This window comes from Microcaecilia unicolor, chromosome 10, assembly GCF_901765095.1.
Source record: "Microcaecilia unicolor chromosome 10, aMicUni1.1, whole genome shotgun sequence".
NCBI lineage: Eukaryota > Metazoa > Chordata > Amphibia > Gymnophiona > Siphonopidae > Microcaecilia > Microcaecilia unicolor.
In genome coordinates, this window is record NC_044040.1 from 33,732,517 (window position 1) to 33,758,967 (window position 26,451).

The following is a 26,451-nucleotide window of genomic DNA, read 5'->3' on the forward strand; positions in this document are numbered from 1 at the left end:
TTTTGTAAAAAATTAAAATCAAATAGTATTAGGAAGGTGGTAGGTGTGTGAAACATGTTCTCCATACCAAGTCAGGTCTAAAGAGTTGAAATTGTTCCCATAATCAGGACAGGGGTGAGATGCAGTGGGAAGTCCCGTCTGTGGTCAGTCAACCATTACACTGCAAAATGTGACTTAATTGAAACTGGTAGGGTCACCTTTACAGTAGAAGCTGGGCAACTCTTATACTGACTCTTTAAGGGAAAACATGATTTCTAAGGAAAAGGATATTAACTGTACCTAAATAGTACCATCTGGTGGCTCCTATAAACATTGCAGCTCTTTGTCTTTAAAGGGCCAGTAGTTAAAAATCAAAGCTGTACAACCCTTGTTTTGGATAAATTCAATGATATATTTTGGGAGCCAGCTTCCCAAAATGAGGCTTAATTTATAATCCCCTAATAGGCATAAAAGAAAAAACATAATTTGTCCGTACTATGCCAGGGAATTGTGATTTGACTTCAGCATATGGACTCCGGCAGTAAACACACGAACAAAACACAGAGAGGGAACGACAAGGTGAGTTTTGCCCACCAGATCCTAAACTAGAAAAGCAACAAGTAAGTTCCAATCTGCAGCTCCTTCCCCTTTGTGTGAATGTCCCAGTGCAAGCAAACGATTTTGCTTTTACAAGCTGATTCATGTTGCTGTTAGCTGGTAAGTATGCCCTGCACTAGGCATTGATAAGTAGCTTCAATGTCTATGATGCACAGATGCAAAAATAATCAATATGCCTATTGACACAGGTGGTAGATATAAGAACCCCTTGATCCATCCGGTCTGCCCCATTGCTCCTGCTGACTTTTCAACAAGATCATGAATGCTGAAGGCAATATGCATTACCCCTCCTCAGTCATAGTGAAGGTGTTTGCTCAATATTGTGGGTGCTACAGTACCCATTGCACATACAGAGTTGGCGTCTATGCTGCCAAGCGCATCACCACAGACCCCACTTTAATTCACTAAGTGGGTGTCTTTTGTTCTCTGTCCGTTTCCCACTCTTCAGTGTAGGTCCCATATCTACACCCGGGCCTTTCATTTAAAACATTTCTGTTTTTTTAAAAAGGTCTTCAGTTTTCCAGACTGGAACACAGCAGAGGACTACAAGTGTTCTGTGATATTCTGTCACCAATCAAGGTAAACTATATCACAGCTCTGGTACCAAAATAGCAGACCTTTTCAGTTGTATGCATCCTGGTCTGTAGGTATGATTTAATTAGTCAACAGAGCTGGAATTCTTTGATTGTCATCAAAAGATTTGAATTTAATATAGCGACTGCGTGCATTTTCCAAACGGCTCATCAGTCTTCTCTCATCAAAGGGTGTTCTCGCCAGGCGCTTGTTCTCACTATCTGCCAGCCCTTGCCAAGCGTGATTGTCATTTACAGGTGTGCACGTCGGTCACGCTCTCGCACCGTCTGCACCGCACGTAGCAGCACCACACAAATTTGCATTCACAGCGTTGCACATGTCTGACAACATGGGTGTTATAGCCACGCCCACAGCAGAGGAGGTTACAACCGTCGGGTCCATCCGAGGTGCGATTGCACTCTCTTCCATGTGTTCCAGGGACTCCCAGTTTTTGATCTCGCATGCAGTAATTTGGAGACCTGTGCGTATAGATGAGATCTTCCTTGTGCACTGGGATTTTGCGCTGGTCTTTTTCTTTCCTGCGCACTTTCTTTTTCAGTTTGTCTAGCACATGCACACTGTTCTCATACTTGTCCTTCAAGAAGCTCCCAATCTTCTCAAAGGAAGACATGGTCCTCCAGCAGGTCTTCACGGCGCAGGAACCAGAAACGCCATGGCAACGGCAGTCCACAGATATCAGCTTTGCTACAGCCTGCAAACAAAACAGAGATGTGGTTAAGGTATTTTGCATGCTCATTTGCATTTTTATGTCATAAGCTGCCAATATGTGTATTTAACTGGATGTGGTACATATATTCTTATAAGACCTCTGTGTAAACTTTGTGAAAATGGGTTTGTGAACTAACTTGTCGCTCTCGCACAAAAGTCACAAACTGTGAATTACTTTATGAACTTATTTTGAACTTAAATGTCTTTGTTAACCGTTGTGCATCGTAATTTTCATCAACATTTCCCGTGCTGAATTTTAATTTAATAAGTTAAGAAGAAAAAACATCATCAGCTCAGGGGAGGGATGAGAGAGAATTTGGGGAAGTGGTGTTTTCCAGTGTTTATCCAATAAACATCTATTTTAATTATTTTGCATCAAGTGTTTATAAGTTAAAACCTAAAGCCAGAAAATCTAAATATAGGTCTCCTCTAAAACAGCCCCCCCACCTTCTCCCAAGTTTTGTGACGGATTTTTTTATTGCTGCCTTTTCTTGGGTTAAAAATACTGAAATTCTTTGGTCTAAGTTCCTTTTGTAACTTTATTGATGAACAATACACAGTAAGAAAGAAAGGGTAAATATACTGAAGAATGTTAGCCTAGTAAAGCTGCACGTGGAAGAATTCTGCTGGACACAAGCAGATGGGAAATAATGTGTCATTTAAATGTTGCTGGCAGTCACCATATGCTTTCAATCAATTATGTGTCTGTTGACATATTTTTTTACGCACGCTGTTTGGAATTCCTGGACTATTGCTTTGATGAAGAAAAAGGTTTGTGGGAATAGTGAGCACTTTATAGGATAATCTTATTTATTTATAATAATCTGCACTGTATCGATTCTGAATAATTCAAGCAAAGAACGTTTTTAAAACTTACACTTTTAGAATAGTTACTTTACATTAACATAGTAACATAGTAGATGACGGCAGAAAAAGACCTGCACGGTCCATCCAGTCTGCCCAACAAGACAACTCATATGTGCTACTTTTTGTGTATACCCTACTTTGATTTGTACCTGTGCTCTTCAGGGCACAGACCGTATAAGTCTGCCCATCACTATCCCTGCCTCCCAACCACCAGCCCCACCTCCCACCACCGGCTCTGGCACAGACCGTATAAGTCTGCCCAGCACTATCCCCGCCTCCCAACCACCAGTCCCGCCTCCCAATCTCGACCATTGGGTGTTGTTTCCCTGATGCTATAAATGGAGCTTTAAATTACACATGCACCCAATTTGTGTGTGCAATTTTATTGAATAATGAGCCAATTAGCACTGGTAATTTGGCCCTAACAACCAATTATCAGTGCTAATTGGCATTAATTAAAATCTATATGTTTAAATTTACATGCAGATCAAAAAAGAGGGAGCAGCCATAGGAGGATGATGGGCAGATCAGGGGTGTTCCTGCGATTTATATGCATTGCTGTAGAATAAGGGGGAATCCGTGTCCAATTTATGCACAAAGATTTACACCAGGATTCAGTTAGCGTAAACAGTCGTGCCTAAAAGTAGTCATGGATCCCGGCGCTAAGTGATATGCTATAAACAGCGCCTAACATCGAGCACCATTTGTAGAACAGCACTAAGCATTATTTTTTTCGGCACCAATCTTTCAGCGCCATTTACTGAATTTTACCTCTGTATGTCTTTCTGGCCTCTACACCATACATTAAAAAAAAACAAATAAATTTCTATCATTTTCCCCCACCTTCCTACATATTCTGGCCCTGCACTCACTATGATTTATGAACTGGTCCACATGGACCATATGTGAGCAGAGAAGAATTTGTCAGTCTCAGTTAACCAAACCCATATTTTACAGCCAGCCGAAAATATATCTTGCTCTAAGATTTAAAACATCAAAACAAAACTGAGGTACATTGAAAGTGCTTGTCCTTATAGGCCTGGACATTGCCTTCAGCGACATCTCATCCATGTATCCAACAGTCTGTAAAGAACTTAAAAATATATATATATCTACATGACAAATGCATTGAAAAGGCCGATTGTATGATAACTTGAATGTGTGCCTTTCTCTTGTTCTGCTGTAGGCTGCCAAAGCTTGCTCAGGGAAGTTTTAAGACAGTGCTATTCAACCCAGTCCTTGAGGCACACTCAGCCAGTGGAGTTTTCAGGATATCCACAATGAAGATGCATGAGAGAAATCTGCATTCACTGCTTCCTTGGTATGCAAATCTATCTCATGCATATTCATTGTAGATATCCTGAAACCCTGACCTGCCTGCGGCTCTCGAGGACTGGAATTGCCTACCTCTGCACTAGGCTACTCCTCCACTGGCAACATTCCATGTGGAGGCAATGTGGCCACGCAGGCTTCTGTTTCTGTGAGTCTGACGTCCTGCACGTACGTGCAGGACGTCAGACTCACAGAAACAGAAGCCTGCGCGGCCGCGTTGCTGATCTGCAAGGGCAGGCTTCTACATGGAATGCTGCTAGTGGAATAGCAACATTTAACATTCCATGTAGAATCTCAAATAGAGCAACAGAATCTCCAACAGTAGCCAACATTCCATGTTCCACTGCACTAACCACTAGGCCAGGGGTAGGCAACTGCGGTCCTCGAGAGCCGGAGGCAGGTCAGGTTTTCAGGATATCCACAATGAATATGCTGGAGATAGATTTGCAAGCACTGCTTCCTTGGTATGCAAATCTATCTCATGCATATTCATTGTGGATATCCTGAAACCCTGGCTGGCTGGGTGTGAGAAGCACTGTTTTAAGGAACCACTTTTTTAAATTCCAGAATTAAGGTTCTATAAGTGCTGTATCAGAAAAGTATAATTATATATCTATGGATTTTATAAAAGGAACAAGGAAGAATTCCAGCCGAAAGTAGGAAGAAATACACAAATTATTCAGAAATGATGTGCTTGGTTCCTGCTGATTTACAAATAGATGGATTCAGAGATTAAAGTCTGTCACACTGGAGGTAGAATTGAATGGAAAGTTTTCCTTTAACATCCATTAGTTTGGCTTTCATACTGTTCCTTTCATTATATGAATATAGACAGGAGCGTTTTGATAGGCTCACAAGGTAAGCACCCTATTAAAGGGGGACGTCATTTTGAATTTCCCAGCGTTTCCAGAAAAGATTCAAAGAAAAGTAAGAGGTGGGCACAGTGTAACTGAATAATATTTATGCGGATAAGAATTTCATGTAGCTTTCATCAGTATTCCCCTATGTTTATTTGATTTTATCCAGGACAAGTTACAAAAAGGAATGGTGGTTTGACTTCTGAGGAAGCCATAAGTGAAACGGAGGCATTCTGTAGAGCAAACCGCAACAAACCATACCTTACCAAGATAAGTGTCCTCAATTTGTCATGTTCCTGATAAATGCAGGGCCGGTCTTAGGCAGAGGTGACCAAGGCGACCGCATAGGGCCCCGCGCTTAAGGGGGCCCCGCGCAGCATGCCTCAACTCTGCCTCGCTCGTGCCTCAGCTCCGACCTCTGCTGCTGCTCGCCTTAGTCACCTGAGATGATCCCCATTCCCGCGGCTCGGCCACTCCGCTGCTGCCACCACCGGCGCAGCGCTCACCCCTGGCTTGGGCCCGCTGAGCCCGCTGTCAGCTCCCGAGTCCCCGGACCCCGGCGACTAACTGAGCGATGCCAGCGAGCCAGCCCAGGCAGCGATGGCCCCGCCCCCGACGACGACGACAGACAGTACCTCCAGGCTCCAGCTTCCTGCTCAATGTCTCGCCTTCTGATGTATTTCCTGTTTCCGGACGCGAGGGCGGGAGTCACTGAGCGGGAAAAGCTGGAGCCTGGTCGAAGGTGGTGAGGACGCGAGGTGAGCCATCGTTGCTGATGCCAACAGTTGTGCACTTATGCCAAATCAAAATCGGATTCCATGCAGGCAGGAGATCAGAAGTGTCTCTGTCATCTAACGACGCTTGCGGACGGTGCAAGGGTTGGAAATGTCTGCCTCCCTGAGAGGAATTTTGCCCAACAACATTAGTTGCTGGAGAAGCTGAGCAAGTAAGATCTTCTGGCTTGGAAGAGGCTGTTTCTAACATATCTGGGTTATTTTCACATAGCTCTGCAGATATTTCTCCTGATAAAAATTTGGATGGCAATAGCAGATTTAGCTAAAACACTGCTTCCAGTAATTAATGATATGACACCTTGAGTTAATCATTTGGAAGCTAGACTGCAATCACAGGAAGAAAAGATTACTAAGCTAAAATCTGAGAATGGAAATCATGAAGTAGCAAAATCTGATATAAAGTAGGTACAATCAGTTCAAACTATTTTAGTAACTGATGTGGCTACTTGCCTCTGGTTTGATGGGTTACAGAGTAATAGGGAAATTTGAAAGTACTGGATCTTTTCTTAATATTTTTCCTTTATTCTCCTTTGTTATGAGAATTGGAACTACTAATTGTAGTGGACTTGAACTGAATAATTTCTGGGGAGGGGGGGTTCATGATAGCATTGTGCTTATTATTTCAATCAGTTTTTTTGTACAAGTTTAGCTTCATTTGTCTTTATTTGAAATTTCATAAATAAAAAAATGTTCTAAAAATGGAATAATCAATGGGGTGGAGCTAGGGTGGGGGAGGGGCTAGGGTAGGGCGGGGCTAGGATGGGGCCCCACCAAATTGGTCTGCATAGGGCCCCGCACTTGCTAAGACCGGCCCTGGATAAATGATATAAGTTAATATAGAAAGAAAGAAAAGAGAAAAAAAAGAATGAAATATTAAAAAATTATTATATCTTACACAATAAAGGGAGGTTTTTAAGACTAAGACTAATGAGGAAGCTCGCACGGCGTCTATATTGGAAATTATACCATTGAGAGCCGAGCATCTGAAGTCTTTTCTTCCATCAGTACTATAGATTATTCATATAAAGGGATTGGTCTACTTGCTTGTTATAGTGTTTTAGAGTTTTTTCACTAGCAAATCGGAAATGAGTAGTAGATTTAATTACAAATAGGCTCACGTTTCCCATAAGTCGGGGGGGGGGGGGGGGGTTTCAACCCAGTCAGTCTGGTTTTCAGGATATCTACAATGATTGAGATAAATCTGCATGCAGTGGCGTTCCTAGGCTGGCTGACACCCTGGGCGGATCGCCGATGTGCCCCCCCTGGTGAAATTACACCTCCCCCCCCATTGCATTTTTACCTGCTGGGAGGGGTGCCGCGCGCCTGTTGGCTCCGAGTCCGCTCGTTCCTTGGCTGCTGCTCCCTCTGCCCCAGAACAGGAAGTAACCTGTTCCGCGCAGAGGGAGCAGCAGCCAGGGAACGAGCGGACTCGGAGCCAACAGGCACGCGGCACCCCCCCCCCCCAGCGGTGTGCACCCGGGGCAGACCACCCCCCCCCCTAGGTACGTCACTGTCTGCATGCACTACCTCCTTTGTATGTGGATTATCTCATGCATATTCATTGTGGGTATGCTGAAAACCTGACTGGCTAGGTGTGGCCCAAGGAAAGGGTTGAGAACCACTGCTATAAAACTAAGTTCTGGCTGTCTGTGATAAGCTCCTACAAGTATGTAGAGATGGTACAAGCAGCAGATGCTATAATGCCACCAAAAAGTACTTCGTTGATTAGCCACCCTTAAGTCAAGAAAGAAAAGAGACATCTATAGTACTAGGATTCAAAACACAATGAAGATTTGAAGTTCCTCTATTGCAAAGAGTGAGGAGTGCAAACAGGTCAGATTTCTGGGATCTCCCTGATGAAAATGCATGAGAGAGATTTCCAATCGTTGGGGGTAGTATCAAGCAGATATAGCTCATACTTATTCATTAGGGATATCCTGGAATTCTGACTTTTTTGTAGGACTCGAGGCCTGAACTCTTGCATCTGTGCTCTAACACATTTAAGAGTCGATATACAAAAATTGTTTATGGCTAACTCAGGAGCTACTAGCACTACTAAGACAGAGCCCGTAGGAAGTCAGTTAGTTAATGCTTAACCATACAAATCAAGTGACCTCTATTACTAATATGGTGTCAGATGAGATCTTACTTTATATAGAGGAAAAGCCTCAAATCCAGGCAAATACTCCTTATGTTGAGTCCAACTTTAGGGAGCATTGCCTGTTCATCATAGGCTCAAAAACCTCTACTATGTAACCCTCCCCTATTTTGGACATGCGTAATTCTACAACAATTAGAATGGGGCATGCAAGGTGGGGACAGAAAGCTAGCCCTATTGCAACAAGAACAGAGATGGATCTACTGTCTCAATACATTACAACCCAAAGGATTAAACATGAAAATTGAGTGGAACCAGTTTTTCTGATCAAACAGGCTTTTAATTTAATTGAATTGCTGCTCTATATCAACTTGTATGTCGGTATAACACTGACGAGGTAATCAGCTGAGCGCCGAGAATGTTAAGAGAGGCGCTCGGCACAGTGGGTCTGACATCACGCTCAGCTGTTGAGAAGGAGGAGTCTGATGCAGAGCGTCTGATGTCATCAGAGGATAAGTACCATCGCCATTTTGAATGCTATACACAGAAGCGAGCACAGAACATTTAAAGTAAGGAATGCTTCGTCAAGGGAAGAGGTATTTATATAAGATAAGAGGTGTCATCTTGAGATATATATATATTTTTTGCAGATACAGTCGAGTATCCCACGGACCCTGATGAAGGAGGCAAAACTTGGGCCGAAGTCGGGTCGTGGATGGGGTATAGAAGACTAAAATCGTGCATAAGACTGCTTAGTAGTTTTAACGGCAGCAAGTTAAGTAACCCCCGAGATTGATATATGGAATGACCAAAATAATACGGGAAGGTTACATAGTAGAAGTTTTTGAGCCTATGATGAACAGGCAGTGCTCCCTAAAGCTGGACTCAACACAAGGAGTATTTTTTCACGGAGAGAGTAGTGGATGCTTGGAATGCCCTCCCGCGGGAGGTGGTGGAAATGAAAACGGTAACAGAATTCAAACACGCGTGGGATAAACATAAAGGAATCCTATTCAGAAGGAATGGATCCTAAGGAGCTTAGCCGAGATTGGGTGGCAGAGCCAGCCGGTGGTGGGAGGCGAGGATAGTGCTGGGCAGACTTATATGGTCTGTGCCAGAGCCAGTGGTGGGAGGCGGGGCTGGTGGTTGGGAGGCGGGGATAGTGCTGGACAGACTTATACGGTCTGTGCCCTGAAGAGGACAGGTACAAATCAAAGTAGGGTATACACAAAAAGTAGCACATATGAGTTTGTCTTGTTGGGCAGACTGGATGGACCATGCAGGTCTTTTTCTGCCGTCATTTACTATGTTACTATGTTGCCTGGATTTGAGGCTTTTCCTCTATATAAAGTAAGATCTCATCTGACACTATATTAGTAATAGGGGTCACTTGATTTGTATGGTTAACTCAGGAGCTAGCCAGACAAATCCAGCAGTTGCAATTCTGACCTTCCATCAGTGCACAGAAAAACTTTGTCCAGGCAAGCCATTGCCTTCCCCAAATTCACCTGGACCGAAGGAACAGGAGCTATGCCCAGAATGTGGTTATACTTAGGAAGATGCATTGGTATTCAGCCCTGACGTCTGACTATAGTCAGTCAGAAAAGTCTAAAAGGGCAAAAAAAAAACCTGCCCTCAAGTCAATCAAGTAACTTTATTATAATAACTTTATCCAGCAGTATCCCATGGGAGACATATCCAGATTAAATGAACAGAGACCGATGGCACCTTATAGACCAGGGGATGGGCAGCCTCAGTCCTCAAGGGCTACAACCCAGTCGGGTTGTCAGGATTTCCCCAGTGAATATGCATAAGACCTATTTCTATGCACTGTCTCCATTGTATGCGAATAGATCTCAAGCATCTTCGTTGGGGAATTCTTGAAAACGTGACTGAGCTGCAGGCCCTTGAGGACTGAGGTTGCCCACCCTTGTTATAGACTAAACAATTTAACGAGGCATGAACTTTCAAAGACCAGATTCTGCTTTCTCAAATTGCATGTTTATTGTTATGTTTGTTTTTAAATATTTTTTTGGAAATGTAAGCTGCTTTCATGAGTCATTGGCTGGAAGATGTAGTCAAGCACAATTTCCAAATAAATAAAGAGACTGAGGATCTGGTACTACCAGCACATGTGGAACAAAGGAGGTAAAGAAAGCACCAATTCATAGCTTTGATTAAAGGAGAAAAAGTACTGTATGATAAATTACCATGTAGAAATAGTCCGTGTGTGAAAGAGGATCCCTACGGTGGAGGGAGGAAGCCCTTGTAATTTTACATGAAAGTTTAGCCACAAGGGCTAGGTTTATCCAGCACACGGGAAACCACGAACCGAAAAGCATTGAGAAAAAGTGCAGAGATCACGGTCAAAGATGTACGATGTGTTATTATGTTGGACCTGTGTTTAACAGATGCAGTGGAAACTCTGGAAAGAAAGACTATCTCTAAACAATCTGTTTTGTGCAAGTCTTTATTAAAGTTTAATTGGAACACTCTCTATAAGAGTATGGTTGTGGTAAACTGCAAAAGTCTACACCTTGGGCCTTTATGGAAAATACTTTCCCCTGCCCCCTGGGAACCTGCCCCTGGAGGCAAACCCCTATAGTGTATGTGAACAAGGGGTTATATACATAAGTGCTAATTTCATTCGGTGCACTTTTCTGGTTGTTTTATCTGCAGAAATATCTTGTAAAATTATATCCAATAGCCATTTATCTATTTGAAAGCTACCCACCCTGTCTATTGGTTAAAGTATGCACTGATGGTCCCTTGAGTTGATATGATACTCTAGAGTCTGGTGATTTGATTGGACAGCAGCTGGGCAGACTGGATGGACCGTGAAGGTCTTTTTCTGCCGTCATCTACTATGTTACTATAATACTAGGTGAAGGCCTAGTCTTCCTAATGGTTAAGACAGCCCTGGCAACAGTTTATAATGTTCAGGGCCTGGGGTGAGCAAAACTTTCAATCCAAAGCTCCCATTACATCCATGCAACTTGTTATAGTCCCCCTCCCTCAAGAGCAGTTATATTATTAAAATATTGAGTAAAGTGATGTGGTAGCCATTTTAGTCCACTTTTGAAGCTAATCAATAGAAATAAAGGGAAAAAGAGAAAATAAGATGATAACTTTTTTATTGGACTAATTTAATACATCTTTTGATTTAGCTTTCAAAGGTAACCCTTCTTCTTCAGCCTTCTTCAGATCGGAAATAAGCAAATGTTGACAAATATCAGACTCGGATTGATCACCTCATCATGAACTTTGTTGTAGAAGATATGCAGGCATTCAGCTAACCATTTTCATGTTTTCAACCTTATTTGATTTAATTATCTCTCTAATTGTTTGGATCCCCATATTTGAGGACGTCAGCATTTTCTGTTTAGATGTTTTCTCTGAATAATGGATAGATCTCCAGTTGTTAGAATTTTATGTGATGTTGAAATCACTGTCTGTATCCAATAATTAAAAAGTATCTAAAAATAGCATTATTATTAATTACATTTGTACCCCGCGCTTTCCCACACATAGCAGGTTCAATGCGGCTTACATAGTAAATAGAATTACAAAGTCTTGAAGGAGAATGTTTCAAGTTGTAGTAAACATAGTAGTAGTGGGGTTTTGAGGATATGTAAATTGAGCATGGAGAGGTAAACAAAGATAGGATGAGTAAAAGGAGAAGAGATTGGGAGGGGTAAGGAGTAGGAAGGATGGAGAGGAAGAGATCGCGGAATGAGCATAAGGAGATTCTGAGACATGGTCAAAGGTATAATAATCGTCGGGGCAGGAATCATGTGGGTGGGCTTAAAAAGTTAAGTTGGGTCATTAGGGTAAGCTTTCTTGAAGAGATGGGTCTTCAACATTTTTCTGAATGGTAGATGGTCGTTGATTGTTCGGATGGATCTTGGCAGAGCGTTCCAAAGCTGGCTGCCCAAAAAGGAGAAACTGGATGCATAGGAGGTCTTGTATTTAATACCTTTGCAGTGGGGAAGGTGTAAATTGAGGTAAGTACGAGAAGACAATGATCTATTTCTGGTTGGGAGGTCGGTGAGGTTATTCATATAGTTAGGGGATTCTCCATATACGATCTTATGAATCAGAGTGTGGGCTTTAAAATGTATTCTTTCTCTGATGGGGAGCCAATGAAGCTTCTCTCAAAGAGGTGTTGAGCTATTGAATCTTGACTTGCCAAAGATAAGTCCGGCTGCCGTGTTTTGGGTAGTTGTATAGCTTTCACGGTAACTTAACATATTATGTCCAGTAAATGCAATATATTACTATTTCCTTGCAGTAACTAACAACTTTAATGTATTATTTTTACAAAGTATCTTGCCCAACACTGTCCATGGAATACGGGCCCCCTATATTGCACAGGTGACAGTATAAGGACAGACTATCAACAACTAGGAAAAGGGGAATATTGTACCAGGAACTTGCAAAAAAAGCAATCCATACAAATGTAAGATCCCTAATTTTAAAGATCAAAGATAGAAGTGACAGGATCGTTCCAAGCCAGAATCACACCCCTGCCCCACTCACTACACTGTGCCCAAGCAAAGGAGACAATGGACAGGGAGCAATCTTGATGCCTTTGCTTCGTTTGCATCCTGTGGGGCTGCACCGCTTGCTGGGGCCATAACAAGCTATATGCAAGAGCTGCAAGGAAGATGTGTGGGTGCCAAAATTGCTCCCTGTCCATGGCCGCTCCCAATTAGCCATGACAGTGGCCAGGGCAGGTGCACTAGGTGGGGGGGCATGTTGCACAGGGAGCATTTTCCATCTCAGTATGTTCCTCTCGCTCACACAGCTTTCAGTAAGACCCTGGTACATGGTAACATCTTAAAAGAATTGAGAGCTTCTGTGCAAAAAGAAAAGGAAAGAAAAGATGAAGACAGGAGCACCAGTAAGAAGGGGCCAAAATGACCAAAGCAATCAGAAGTAGAAGCAAATGAGATATGAGGATAACACATGAGGGAGAGATCAAGGTAGAACAGAGCAGGATGCCAAGGGCAGAAGAAAGGTAGACACAGAGGGGCATAATCAAACGGCGCCGGTGAAATTGATCGCCGGCAATCTATTTTGGCGGCGCTGCAACAGCTGGCCGGAACCGTATTATCGAAAAAGATGGCCGGCCAACTTTTGTTTCGATAATACGGTTGGGGCCGGCCAAATGCCACAGATCGCCGGGTTTGAGATGGCCGACTTTGTTTTTCAGCGATAATGGAAACTGGAACCGGCCATCTCAAACCCGGCCAAATCCAAGGCATTTGGCCGTGGGAGGGACCAGCATTCATAGTGCACTGGTACTTCTGGCTGTTTAGATCTTGCTGATCAGTTATGTTATGACTTACTTGTTCAGGAGTGCTGTATTTTGTGATACTGTTTTGAGAAATGTTCAAGAAATACTTTATACATATGAAAAAAGTCCCTGCCTTGCATTTTCCCTTGATGGCCGTCCCTGACGTGCACTTCCCTTAATAGCCGTCTTTCTCTCTGAAAGTGCACTTCTCTTAATGGCCGTCTTTCTCCCTGAACAGGGAAATCAAAAGTTTTTGCACACTGCTTTTTTTGTAGCAACAGTGGGATTTGAACCAGCCACCTCTGCATTACAAGACCAGGGATGTAACCACTTGGCCACAGCTCCACTTACTTGGGTGTCCCTCCCTTTTGATTATACCCATCCAGGTCTCTCTCAGCCACTCACAGACAGCTTAAAGCGCTGTGATTGGCTGAGAGAGACCTGAAGGGGTATAATCAAAAGGGAGGGACACCCAAGTAAGTGGAGCTGTGGCCAAGTGGTTACATCATGGCTCTTGTAATGCAGAGGTGGCTGGTTCAAATCCCACTGTTACTACTAAAAAAAACACCTGTGAGCAAAAACTGTTTTGATTTCCCTGTTTGGGGAGAAAGCCGGCCATTAAGAGAAGTGCACTTTCAGAGAGAAAGACGGCTATTAAGGGAAGTGCACGTCAGGGACAGCCACCAAGGGAAAATGAAGGGCAGGGACTTTTTTAATTTGTATGAAGTCTTTCTTGAACATTTCTCAAAACAGTATCACAAAATACAGCACTCCAGAACAAGTAAGTCATAACATAACTGATCAGCAAGATCCTTTTCTTTTTTTTTACGAGCTGGCCGACTGGCTTCCCCTCCTAGGAAGGAAATGTTTTAAAGGTTTTTTTTTTGGGTGGGAGGGGGTTGGTGACCACTGGGAGGAGTATGGGGAGGTCATCCCCGATTCCTTCCGGTGGTCATCTGGTCAGTTTGGGCATCTTTTTGAGACCTGGTCGTGAAAATAAATAGACCAAGTAAAACCGGCCAAATGCTCGTCATCGCCGGTTTTCTTTTTTCCATTATCAGCTGAAGCCGGCCATCTCGTAAGCCCACATCCCGCCTTCACTACCCTGCCGACACGCCTCCTTGAAGTTTAGCCGCCTCCGCGATGGAATGCCGGCGAGTGTGTCCAAAAATCGGCTTTCGATTATACCGATTTGGCCGGTTTTAGGAGATGGCCGGCCATCTCCCGATTTGTGTCAGAAGATCGCCGGCGATCTCTTTCGAAAATAAGCCTGACAGACACACATACTACAACAGTCAGACACAGAAAGACATACATACCACATCAGACATATATAAGACAGCCACCCCATAGCATTACAGATATTAACCCCAAAAAACCCACACACCAACCCCAGGCAGACAAACCACACAGCAATAGATAGACCACAGGCCCAGCATTGAATAGCTTGGTCAAATTCAGCCACAGCAATCGTCACCTTAAAAATCGCTGACCACAGACTACTGCCAGCTCATACTGGGCGAAATGAGTATTAGTAACAATAATTATTGTCAAGAATAAATAATAAATATTATGATTAAACACAAAGACATTGACTAGAACAAACAATGACATAATCTCCATAGCCCTGTCCCTAAAGAATATTAGCCAACCAGGAAAGAGTAGAGGTTGACCAAATGATGAGCCAACACAGAGATGTTGCTTGAAAATTCCTTTAATCAAAGCATCAGAAGAAATACCTGACATGGGCTGGGTGAGCTGCCTGCTTCAGGAGTCTCATCCTTGACATTGTTACACCTGCTGCTTGAGCTGGACATTATTGTTACCCCTGAGGTAGACAGCTCCTCATGGCCTGTGTTGGGTCTTTCTCATGATGCTTTGATTAAAGGAATTGTCAAGCATAACCTCTGCATTGACTCATCATTTGGTCAACCTCTACTCTCTCCTGGTTTGGTTTGTATTTCCATACCATTTTCCTTCCTGTTTTTCTGAAGAATATTAAACAGAAGGTGATTTTATCAATGGACCTGTTCTCTGGGTTTGAATTGTTAGGGATTGTTGGGCTGGTACATACCTGTCTACCAGCTTCACTGTTGTGTAGGTTCATTGTCGTCAACGCATCTCTGTATTTCCCAGTGCTATTATTGCTAGTGCCATCTAAGAACCGCCGGCTGAACCCTATGCCGTACTGAATATCATCGGAACAGCCCCCCCAGTGCCAGCCCTCGCTTGGGGAGCCACCATTCTGCAGGCTGGCATCGCAGGAGCACTCAGTCATGTTCCCAGCACTGCAGGATCGGGTCAGAGAATGCACCAGGCCAGCCGCCATGACTGCATAAATAAAGGCAGTCTCTTTGGTGCCTGCAGGAAAAGGAATGGAGATATCAAGTCTTAATAAACGTGCACGTAAACATTCTGTGTGGCATTACACCTGCTACATTAAAACCTGAATAGGCAGAATTTCAAAGTAAAGGTCACTTTGGTTGGTTTAGTTTCTATATTATTATTGAGTTTCTTGGTTGAACAAATCCCCACCGGTTGAAATTCTGCATGAAATATTGCATTGTGTATTAATGTCCATAGGGGCCCTTGTACTAAAGTCATTAAATACTTAAGGGTAATGGTAATGGGATTTGATATACCGCCTTTCTGTGGTTCAGTGAAAGTGGTTTACATTTATTAGATGCAGGTACTTTCTCTGTCCCTAGGGGGCTCACAATTCTAAGTTTTCTACCTGGGGCAATGGAGGGCTAAGTGACTTGTCCAGAGTCATAGATAGCTGTTTACCATGGCAACTGCTGGCACACAACCATGTTAATAGGTTTTGTGGTATTTTAGAAGTTACCAGACAGTAAACTGTGAGTTATGTGCTTCTCGTGTTAAGGGGCGAGGCATGGATGGAGAATGCATATTCCCAGGATTTTCAAGTAGCAAACGGCAAACAGGCACTTCTGCAATTAGCAAAGCCCCACTTAGGTGGTGCTAAGTGTTCCTGGCATTAAGTGCAAGCAGATACCAGGCACTCCTTGCCATTTTATTGTGGGGCCTGTGAAACAAAATGCCAGGAATGCCGTAGCTACCAAACTAATTTCTTGCTTTAAGCCACGGTAACTTTAGTAAAAGGGACCCGTAGTTTTAATCCTAATTTATGAATTCTAGCCCCCTGACATTTTTTTTTTAAAACTCTCGCTGCCATGAGCAAAAAGATCTGGATAGTCAGGGGCAGTATCCAGATCGTGCCTGGTGATATCCAGATTGCAGCAATATTTGGCCACTATCCATATGGCTTATCTGGATATACGTAGGACAAGTTTTTTGCTCTTGTAAGTTATCTGGATAGTTATTTAGGTAGTGTCACTGAAAATCTACCCAGAAAACTCATGTCTCCACCTTTGGACCACGTCTGTACTATCCGGACAGTACTCCAGGGGTCTGTAAAGATATTCAGTGACACTATTCGGACAGTGTCATGTTGATCTGTAAAGGTATTTAGTGACACTACCTGGATAGTGCCACAGTGGTCTGTAACGATATTCAGTGGTACTATCCACATAGTTCCACTGAATTTCTTTTGCTGTAGGACTTATCCCGTTTCTTACCTGGATAAATCCCACCGAATATTGACCTCTAAATATTCAAATGCATCTTGAATCTTATTTCTGTGACTTGTTTAAATTACAATGCTATGTTTTAAATGCAGCACAGTTGTGTCTGGAACAAGTGTCTTTCTGTTTGTGTGGGGGAGGGGTGGGCGTAGGCTGGAACACTTAAACTCTAATTACTTTAGCCTGGCTGCATAGATTGTGAATCCTGCATGCACAGCAAAGCACAGGTAGCAGAAAATATAATATTGTGACAAATTGTGTTATATAGCAGTACAGAGAAACTGAAGAAATGACATGTTAAAATAACTTAATGCAGGAATTACTGTCATTATGTCAATTAGATAACACTTTTGAAAGCTTGATCTTATTTGCATTAAACTTGCCAAAGTACACTTGGCTCGTAGTGCACACATTTGAACTCCGCTTACAAAATATTACACAAAAGAAATGTTTGTGCATATAGCCTGTCAGAAGTTAGAGGACACATAGCTACAGTTTCAAGTTTTCCTTCTTTAGGCTTCTTGGCTTAATTGAATCCAGCCCCTAATGATGCTGCTATGCCCTGAGCCTTCATTTCCCAGCTATGCCGAGCCTTCCCCCCCCCCCCCACCTCATATGCACCAACCCCCAAATTCTATAAATGGTGCAAAAATTTCTGCACAGAAAATTGTACACTATTCTGAGATGCAGATGCAACTGAATTGGCTAACAAGCCAATTAGTGCTTAATAATTGGGTGCTAACATTTATTGGTGTTAATTGGCAACATTTTTGATTTGCGTGCACATCTAGCTAAGTGCTATTCTACTATTCTGCAAGCAAATCTTATAGCGTGTAACTCACAAGGGGGTGTGGCCATGGGAGGGGCATTCACTATAGATGCACACAATATTACCGAATACAGGGGATCTGCACCTAACTTATGTACCAGGATTTGCAGCAGGTTTCGGTTGGTGTAAAGCCTGCATCCAAAGTTTGGCATGGAAATCAGCTCTGAGCGCTACAACTCAGAACGCCGCTCAGAGAATAATACTCCACACGGATTTGTCAGTGCCCTTTACTGAATCTAGTCCCAAGCCCCCGATTTTTTATTCCATCTAATCCAGCCTTTGCAATTACAGACCTGCCAGGGTCACAGAGCACAGTCCGCCCTTCAAGACCCAACATGTGCAACCTGGGTCTGCCCCTGTTGGCTTGCGGAGCAGAATCCAGAGGAGCTGGGAACTAAACTCAGATCTTTCCAGGGGAAGCATTGACTCTCTGTTATCAGCTCACTTATCTCTACCGATTATCTATAAAGTCTGATAAAGCAGCTGGTTAGAAAGAACTGTTTTAAAATGGAGGGGAGTCATTGTTTGCTAATCTAATGTCATGGTTTATTTTTTTTCAATCTGCAACAGGCACTGCCAGCTAGATCTGACCTATTAGTCCCGAAACACACTGTTCAGTAGTAGAGTCTAGGCATGTAACTCATTCATTTGAAATGACAGGTGAAATTGGGTGGCGGGGGGAAGAGGGGTTGGTGGTTGAGAGGCTAGGATGGGGGAGGGCAGACTTATACGGGGTCTGTGCCTGAGCCGGTGATGGGAGGCGGGACTGGTGGTTGGGAGGCGGGAAATACTGCTGCACAGACTTATATGGTCTGTGCCCTGAAAAAGACAGGTACAAATCAAGGTAAGGTATACACATGAGTTTATCGTGGGCAGACTAGATGGACCATGCAGGTCTTTTTCTGCCGTCATCTACTATGTTACTATCAACACTTCCCGTTTCGTTTTGTGTCATTTATTGCTGAAAAGTGCAGGAAAAATTTTGATTTTTTTTTTTCATATGTTGTAAGCCAGGGGTGGGCAACCTTTATACACAGAGGGCCACATGAACGTCAGTCAGTACTACATTACCTAATGTCAGAACCAGAAATTCACAGAGCTCTATAGACTTTATTTTTCTTATATTTGTACCCTGCGCTTTCCCACTCATGGCAGGCTCAATGCAGCTTACATGGGGCAATGGAGGGTTAAGTGACTTGCCCAGAGTCACAAGGAGCTGCCTGTGCCTGCAGTGGGAATTGAACCCAGTTCCCCAGGACCAAAGTCCACCACTCTAACCACTAGGCCACTCCTCCACTTTCTGTCCTAAGTATAAATTTAACTGAAAACAGGGGTTGGACGGTTTCCTAAAGGCCAAGTCCATAAACCACTACTAAATGGACTTGGGAAAAATCCACAATTCCAGGAATAACATGTATAGAATGCTTGTATGTTTGGGAAGCTCACCAGCATAGGCGCCCCGTATAAGAGGCTTGGAGAGGCTAAGCCTCCCCAGCCGAATCGTCGACTTCCGCTTGTGGTGCAGCCCACCCTCCCGCCCCGCGCATTTTCATCTTTTATTTCCGTGGCAGCGACGTCAATGAAGAAAAAGACTACAGGCTCACCGCCAGCTTCTCCCTTCTCTCTGCTCTCGCGGAAACAGGAAATGCATCACGGGACACTGTGTGCAGAGAGAAGGGAGAAGCTGGCGGCGAGCCTGTAGTCTTTTTCTTCATTGACGTTGCTGCCACGGAGCGTATGGAGGTAAGCTCCGCCCCCTTTAGCCTCCCCAAACAGTTGGGCTACCGACCGTCTATGCTCACCAGGTGCCCTTGGCCTGGATTGGCCGCTGTCGTGGACAGGATGCTGGGCTCGATGGACCTTTGGTCTTTTCCCAGTGTGGCATTACTTACAGTGGGGGAAATAAGTATTTGATCCCTTGCTGATTTTGTAAGTTTGCCCACTGACAAAGACATGAGCAGCCCATAATTGAAGGGTAGGTTATTGGTAACAGTGAGAGATAGCACATCACAAATTAAATCCGGAAAATCACATTGTGGAAAGTATATGAAGTTATTTGCATTCTGCAGAGGGAAATAAGTATTTGATCCCTCTGGCAAACAAGACCTAATACTTGGTGGCAAAACCCTTGTTGGCAAGCACAGCGGTCAGACGTCTTCTGTAGTTGATGATGAGGTTTGCACACATGTCAGGAGGAATTTTGGTCCACTCCTCTTTGCAGATCATCTCTAAATCATTAAGAGTTCTGGGCTGTCGCTTGGCAACTCGCAGCTTCAGCTCCCTCCATAAGTTTTCAATGGGATTAAGGTCTGGTGACTGGCTAGGCCACTCCATGACCCTAATGTGCTTCTTCCTGAGCCACTCCTTTGTTGCCTTGGCTGTATGTTTTGGGTCATTGTCGTGCTGGAAGACCCAGCCACGACCCATTTTTAAGGCCCTGGCGGAGGGAAGGAGGTTGTCACTCAGAATTGTACGGTACGTGGCCCCATCCATTCTCCCATTGATGCGGTGAAGTAGTCCTGTGCCCTTAGCAGAGAAACACCCCCAAAACATAACATTTCCACCTCCATGCTTGACAGTGGGGACGGTGTTCTTTGGGTCATAGGCAGCATTTCTCTTCCTCCAAACACGGCGAGTTGAGTTCATGCCAAAGAGCTCAATTTTTGTCTCATCTGACCACAGCACCTTCTCCCAATCACTCTCGGCATCATCCAGGTGTTCACTGGCAAACTTCAGACGGGGCCGTCACATGTGCCTTCCGGAGCAGGGGGACCTTGCGGGCACTGCAGGATTGCAATCCGTTATGTCGTAATGTGTTACCAATGGTTTTCGTGGTGACAGTGGTCCCAGCTGCCTTGAGATCATTGACAAGTTCCCCCCTTGTAGTTGTAGGCTGATTTCTAACCTTCCTCATGATCAAGGATACCCCACGAGGTGAGATTTTGCGTGGAGCCCCAGATCTTTGTCGATTGACAGTCATTTTGTACTTCTTCCATTTTCTTACTATGGCACCAACAGTTGTCTCCTTCTCGCCCAGCGTCTTACTGATGGTTTTGTAGCCCATTCCAGCCTTGTGCAGGTGTATGATCTTGTCCCTGACATCCTTAGACAGCTCCTTGCTCTTGGCCATTTTGTAGAGGTTAGAGTCTGACTGATTCACTGAGTCTGTGGACAGGTGTCTTTCATACAGGTGACCATTGCCGACAGCTGTCTGTCATGCAGGTAACGAGTTGATTTGGAGCATCTACCTGGTCTGTAGGGGCCAGATCTCTTACTGGTTGGTGGGGGATCAAATACTTATTTCCCTCTGCAGAATGCAAATAAATTCATATACTTTCCACAATGTGATTTTCCGGATTTAATTTGTGATGTGCTATCTCTCACTGTTACCAATAACCTACCCTTCAATTATGGGCTGCTCATGTCTTTGTCAGTGGGCAAACTTACAAAATCAGCAAGGGATCAAATACTTATTTCCCCCACTGTATGTACAATGGAAACAAACTGCTAGAGTGGCTATTCTGAAAATATTTGTAAAATACAATATTTAAATCACCAAAACTCAGTTTAATGATGTTTTCTGTGTTTACTTCCCACGGTCTCGGGGGGGCTGCATAAAATTCAATGGTGGGCCGTTGCTTGCCCACCCCTGTTGTAAGCAGTGTGCACTCTTCTGAAACAGCATATACTATGGGGAAATGGTCCACACACTTTTAGAAGCATGCACTCTTCTGATCGTGCATGTATGCACTCTCTCCCCATAGTGTACGCTGTTTCAGAAGAGTGGGCACTGCTAAAGACATTGCCATCAAAATGAAAACATTTTTTTTTTTAAACCCGAACAAAATAAACATTTCTGTAACTGATATGGGAAACTAAACAAAACGAAACTTTTTGGGCTCCACACCTCTGCTACTTATTTCTGATCAGCCCTCTATAATATACTAATTTAAATATCCACAACTGTATGACACCGACAGAATATTGTTGATCCAGAATGGATTGATTATAAAAGAGAAAACACACAGCAAATAAAAGAGGTTTAAAAGGGGAAAAGTTTGCACCACTGTAATTAAACAGATTATTCAAGTTTTACCATTGCAATGGCAAAGCCCCACTTTGAACCTCTAGTTTCCAGTTGTCCTTTGTTCAATCAAACATACCCACAGATCACATAACATCCTTTCTCTTGTTGAGTCTTCAGATTTTGCGAATATTCCCCTTCCTAGGTTATTTTTAAAAGTAATAAAACTGGTACGAGATTAAAAAAAATTCTGTTTTGCTAAGGAAAGTTTTTGGTTTCAAAAGTGAAATCAAGCAAATTGTAAAATTGTAAAACCATTATCAAAATATACATTGCTTACCCTTACAGTGACTCATAAATTTTTTTTTTGGGGGGGGGGGGGGCTGTGTGTGTTTGTGTGTGTTGAAGTGGGGATTCATATTTAAAGCAATCTCGTGAAATGATTGGGGGAAAAACTGAACGCAGAAAGCACCGCATTTACCAATAATGACAATAAAGACGCAATTAAAAACTGTAGAAACCTAGGTCAGGGGTACATTTTAATAACACTTATTTTTTTTCCAAATGCCATTTCTCATTCTGCAGCCTTATATCTACTTGGACTTCACTATCAAATTTGCAGCTCTGTCCTTTCTTCTGATATCATTTTTAACTCTATCTTCAGTATCCCCTCCCACCCTCCCAGAAACCCTTTACAATAAATATCTAACCGTTCTGGGTTTCAGTCAAACTCACGTCAAGCCTCAGCCTAGAAAGATCTCCATAATCCCTTCTTTTTTTTCTTTACATGTTTCAGATCATTTCCGTCATCTTTATTCCATAAATTCGAGGCTGTGACAGCAGATTTCAATCTTGAAAGAGCTTAATATAGGTCTTTCTACTTTGTCCAATTAGTCACTTGACCACGGCTAAGTACTCTGGAGGGACTGTGGTTAAATCAAAGCAGATGTGAAGCATTCTCCGCAGGCTACATAATGCTTCCCCAGCTGTTCAGTCAGTAACTGATGATTTAATGCTACCCCCGCATCAAACAATACTTTTGACTTTCCCGAAGGTGATAGCTTTACAGGCAGCTCTTTGAACTGGCCCTTGATCCTAAATCTCAGGATCAGCCACTTTCTAATCCGTTAATAAACCGCTGAGGAACAGCCGCTGAGCATCCCCTACCCTGAAGGCAGGTCCAGCATTCCCCTCTTTTTTTTCCATCGCCCTCCACTGCGCCATCAGTAAGACACTGTCCTTCAAAAGCGTCTAAAGCTAAGCCTTTGCTTTAATACATCTGTATGGGCCCCTTTGACTAAGCCCCAAAAGCGCCAAACTGGAGTTACCGCCCGGTTACCCGTGTGGCCCTTGAGGTAATTTCAATTTTGGCGCGTGTCCGCTAAGTGCGTCTGAAAAATATTTTTTTATTTTCTGGCGCGAGTAATGGAACTGTCAAGTGGCTTTTGACGCATGTAGGTCCTTACCGCCCAGATTCTTTACTGCTAGGTCTATGGTTGGCGGTAAGGTGTCAGACCCAAAATGGTCACGGCGGCAATTTTGATTTTGCCATACGTCCATTTTCGGCAAAAAAATAAGCCTTTTTTTACAGGCGCGCTAAAAAAAAACGGATCGGCGCGTGGCCAAATCCCACGCCTACACTATCGCAGGCCGTTTTTCAGCATGCCTTTGTAAAAGGACCCCTTAATTACTAAGATGCCACCAGCCTCTACTGGTCTGTCCGTCCTCCAAAGCACCACCACCAGCCTGTGAAGGCTGATGTCCGGGGCGATTTCTCTAGGTGGGTTAGTTTTGCACATACCATGGAGGAATGAACCTCACTCCTAAGCCAGGGCATGTGGAGTATCATCTCAGTCTCTCAAATTTACTGCTAGCACTGGGTACTACTTGCATTATGCCAAAGAAAACGTCTTTCTGCAGTTCCTAAGATGTAACATGTACAGGCAACTTACTGGAAACTCTTTTCGATCAAACCTGTAGCAGCCACAAGGATGGGGAATATTTCTGCCACATTCTCTTGGTCTGGGCCTGCATTTCTTGGTACTTGAGGATCTCCCCTCTTTCCAGTTGTGTTTCATACTCTACATAATGTTTTTCTCCATCAGACACATGGCAACAGACGCACAAAGAGGTTGGATTAGCAGAGGCTGAAAACTAGGCAGCGGTGGCCAAGGCTGGATCCAGCACTCTACAGCTTTCAAGTTTCGGACTTCTGCTAGTCTCAACCCCTCTGTTGCCAGAGTCAGATCTATGCGTACAGACTTCAGACTAAATACCTAAAACTCTACATTATTATTATTTTTTTTAAATCTCTCAACATTTAAGTGAGGCGTATGTAGAAAACTTTTAGAAATTGGCTCGGCTCCTTCCGTCCCCCACCCTACATATCCTTTCCTAGACCTCTAATTGCCCCCCCCCCCCCCGGCCCCTCCGCACCTGTCCAAGACCCCTGAGACGGCAGAGGGGACCTGCACGTCTCAGTTCCATCTACAGGTGACACTTTTTTTTGTACAGGATCGAGCATCCGTACAACCTGGCAATCTGCAGAACAGGACTAGAGTGATGGGGGGGGGGGGGGGGGCAGGCTGGGGAGTAATGGGATCGCACAGTAATCGGGGTCCGGGGACAGCACCGGACACTCACCGCTGCTCTGCTCGTAGCCAAAGACGGAGAGATCGGAGGTGGGCGAAGGGGAGGAGGGGGAGGCGGCCGCGGTCACCGAGCAGTTCCACCTCTCGTGCCGGAACTGATTCCTGCACTCCTGGATGCCCAGCCTCGCCCCCTCTCGGATCCCGGAGAGCAGATGGGGCTTCTTCTTGCATAGATCCTTCTGCCGGGCGCTCAGGGGCAGGTTGGCACAGCCCAGCTTCTCGGGGAACCCGAAGGAGGCAATGCCCAGCCACCTGCAAAGGCAAGGGTCAGCCAGAGTCAGCAGGGCAGAGACAGGCAAGGAGGAGGTGTCCGGACTGCTGGGCAAGGGGAGAGAGAGAAGAGAGGAGCAGAAGGGGAGCAGTACTCACATCCAGGTACCCTGCGAGCAGCAAGGGCAGAGGGCCAGGAGGGCAGTCAGCAGGACGCAGAGGCGAGGCAGTGCCAGGGAAGCGCCCTGCTCCATGCCTGGGCACCGAGGAACAAGGGAGCCGTCCTCGTTGCGATCCTTCGGGAGCTGCAGGGACTTAAGAATTGCCTTCCCTAGCTTGAAGGTGAGAAAAGTGCCTTACAGCTGCTGCTTCTCTTTCCCCCTCCCGCAGCCGGCACTGAAAGCCGATTGGTCCAGCGGCTAATGAATATGTATTAGACGGCCGTGCTGACTCCCATTGCACGGAATTCTCAGAGGGCTGGTTTGGAAAGTTGGCTGGCGCGTACTGACAGGGGAATGGGGTTGAGTCCTGACAGTTTCGTTATAATGTAATATTCCACGGTACAGCAAATGCCTTAGCAAATGAATGACTAGAGTTCTAGAAACCCTACACAAGCTGCTTTGCAGGTTTCTGATACCCTCTTTAAAAAAAACAAAACCCAAATTGAACCAGTAAAGGAATGATTCTGGTATTTTCACCTGTTCTGAGGCAGATGTGTCAAGTAGCTCCTTATTATTTCGACCTGTTATAATTATTTTTATTTTATCTTCGCTGTGATTGCTATATATTCGTTTCTTTTGTCATTTTTTAAAAATTGTTGTACATGTTGCTCTAGACCTGTTACAGTGATCTAGCCGGTTATAAACGATCTTTAGATAAGATTTTGGAGTTGGGGTTTGCACAAGTGATTGAGGGAGCATTTGTGCTTACCTCTATAGTGTTTTAAAACCCCTGAAAAATTCTTAAAAACAGGCTTTTTTGGCCTGGCTCTTTAATTGGTTCTTCTTGGGTATCTAGTTTTGTAAAACCAGTCATTTATCGGTGCAAATGGTGACAATTGCACATATACCCCTAAATTCTATAAATGGTACTCAAATTTGCATGCACAAAGCTGGGTGCGTGCCCGATTTGCAAATGCAATTTAATTGAATAGTAACGTAGTAACATACTAGATGACGGCAGAAAAAGACCTGCACGGTCCATCCAGTCTGCCCAACAAGATAAACTCATGTGTGCTACTTTTTGTGTATACCCTACTTTGATTTGTACCTGTCCTCTTCAGGGCACAGACCGTATAAGTCTGCCCAGCACTACTACTACTACTACTATTTAGCATTTCTATAGCGCTACAAGGCGTACGCAGCGCTGCACAAACATAGAAGAAAGACAGTCCCTGCTCAAAGAGCTTACAATTTAATAGACAAAAAATAAAGTAAGCAAATCAAATCAATAAATGTGTACACAGGAAGGAGGAGAGGAGGGTAGGTGGAGGCGAGTGGTTACAAGTAGTTACGAGTCAAAAGCAAATGTTAAAGAGGTGGGCTTTCAGTCTAGATTTAAAGGTGGCCAAGGATGGGGCAAGACATAGGGGCTCAGGAAGTTTATTCCAGGTGTAGGGTGCAGCGAGACAGAAGGCGCGAAGTCTGGAGTTAGCAGTAGTGGAGATGGGAACAGATAAGAAGGATTTATCCATGGAGCGGAGTGCACGGGAAGGAGTGTAGGGAAGGACGAGTGTGGAGAGATACTGGGGAGCAGCAGAGTGAGTACATTTATAGGTTAGTAGAAGAAGTTTGAACAAGATGCGAAAACGGATAGGGAGCCAGTGAAGCAACTTGAGGAGAGGGGTAGTATGAGTAAAGCGACCCTGGCGGAAGACGAGACAGGCAGCAGAGTTTTGAACTGATTGGAGAGGGGAGAGGTGACTAAGTGGGAGGCCAGCAAGAAGCAGATTGCAGTAGTCTAAACGAGAGGTGACAAGGGTGTGGA

The 26,451-nt window shown here is 44.1% G+C and overlaps 1 protein-coding gene across 1 annotated transcript; it reads right to left on the reverse strand.

The window, feature by feature from the left end:
- On the reverse strand, positions 1–24,782 carry WNT16 (Wnt family member 16). The gene is made up of 4 exons (XM_030217093.1): positions 24,625–24,782; positions 24,248–24,507; positions 15,221–15,507; positions 1–1,882 (listed from the first exon to the last, which is right to left on the reverse strand). The coding sequence occupies exons 1-4, from the start codon at positions 24,717–24,719 to the stop codon at positions 1,418–1,420; spliced, it is 1,107 nt and encodes a 368-aa protein (XP_030072953.1). The 5' UTR covers positions 24,720–24,782; the 3' UTR covers positions 1–1,417.
- Between the last annotated feature and the right edge of the window lie 1,669 nt (positions 24,783–26,451).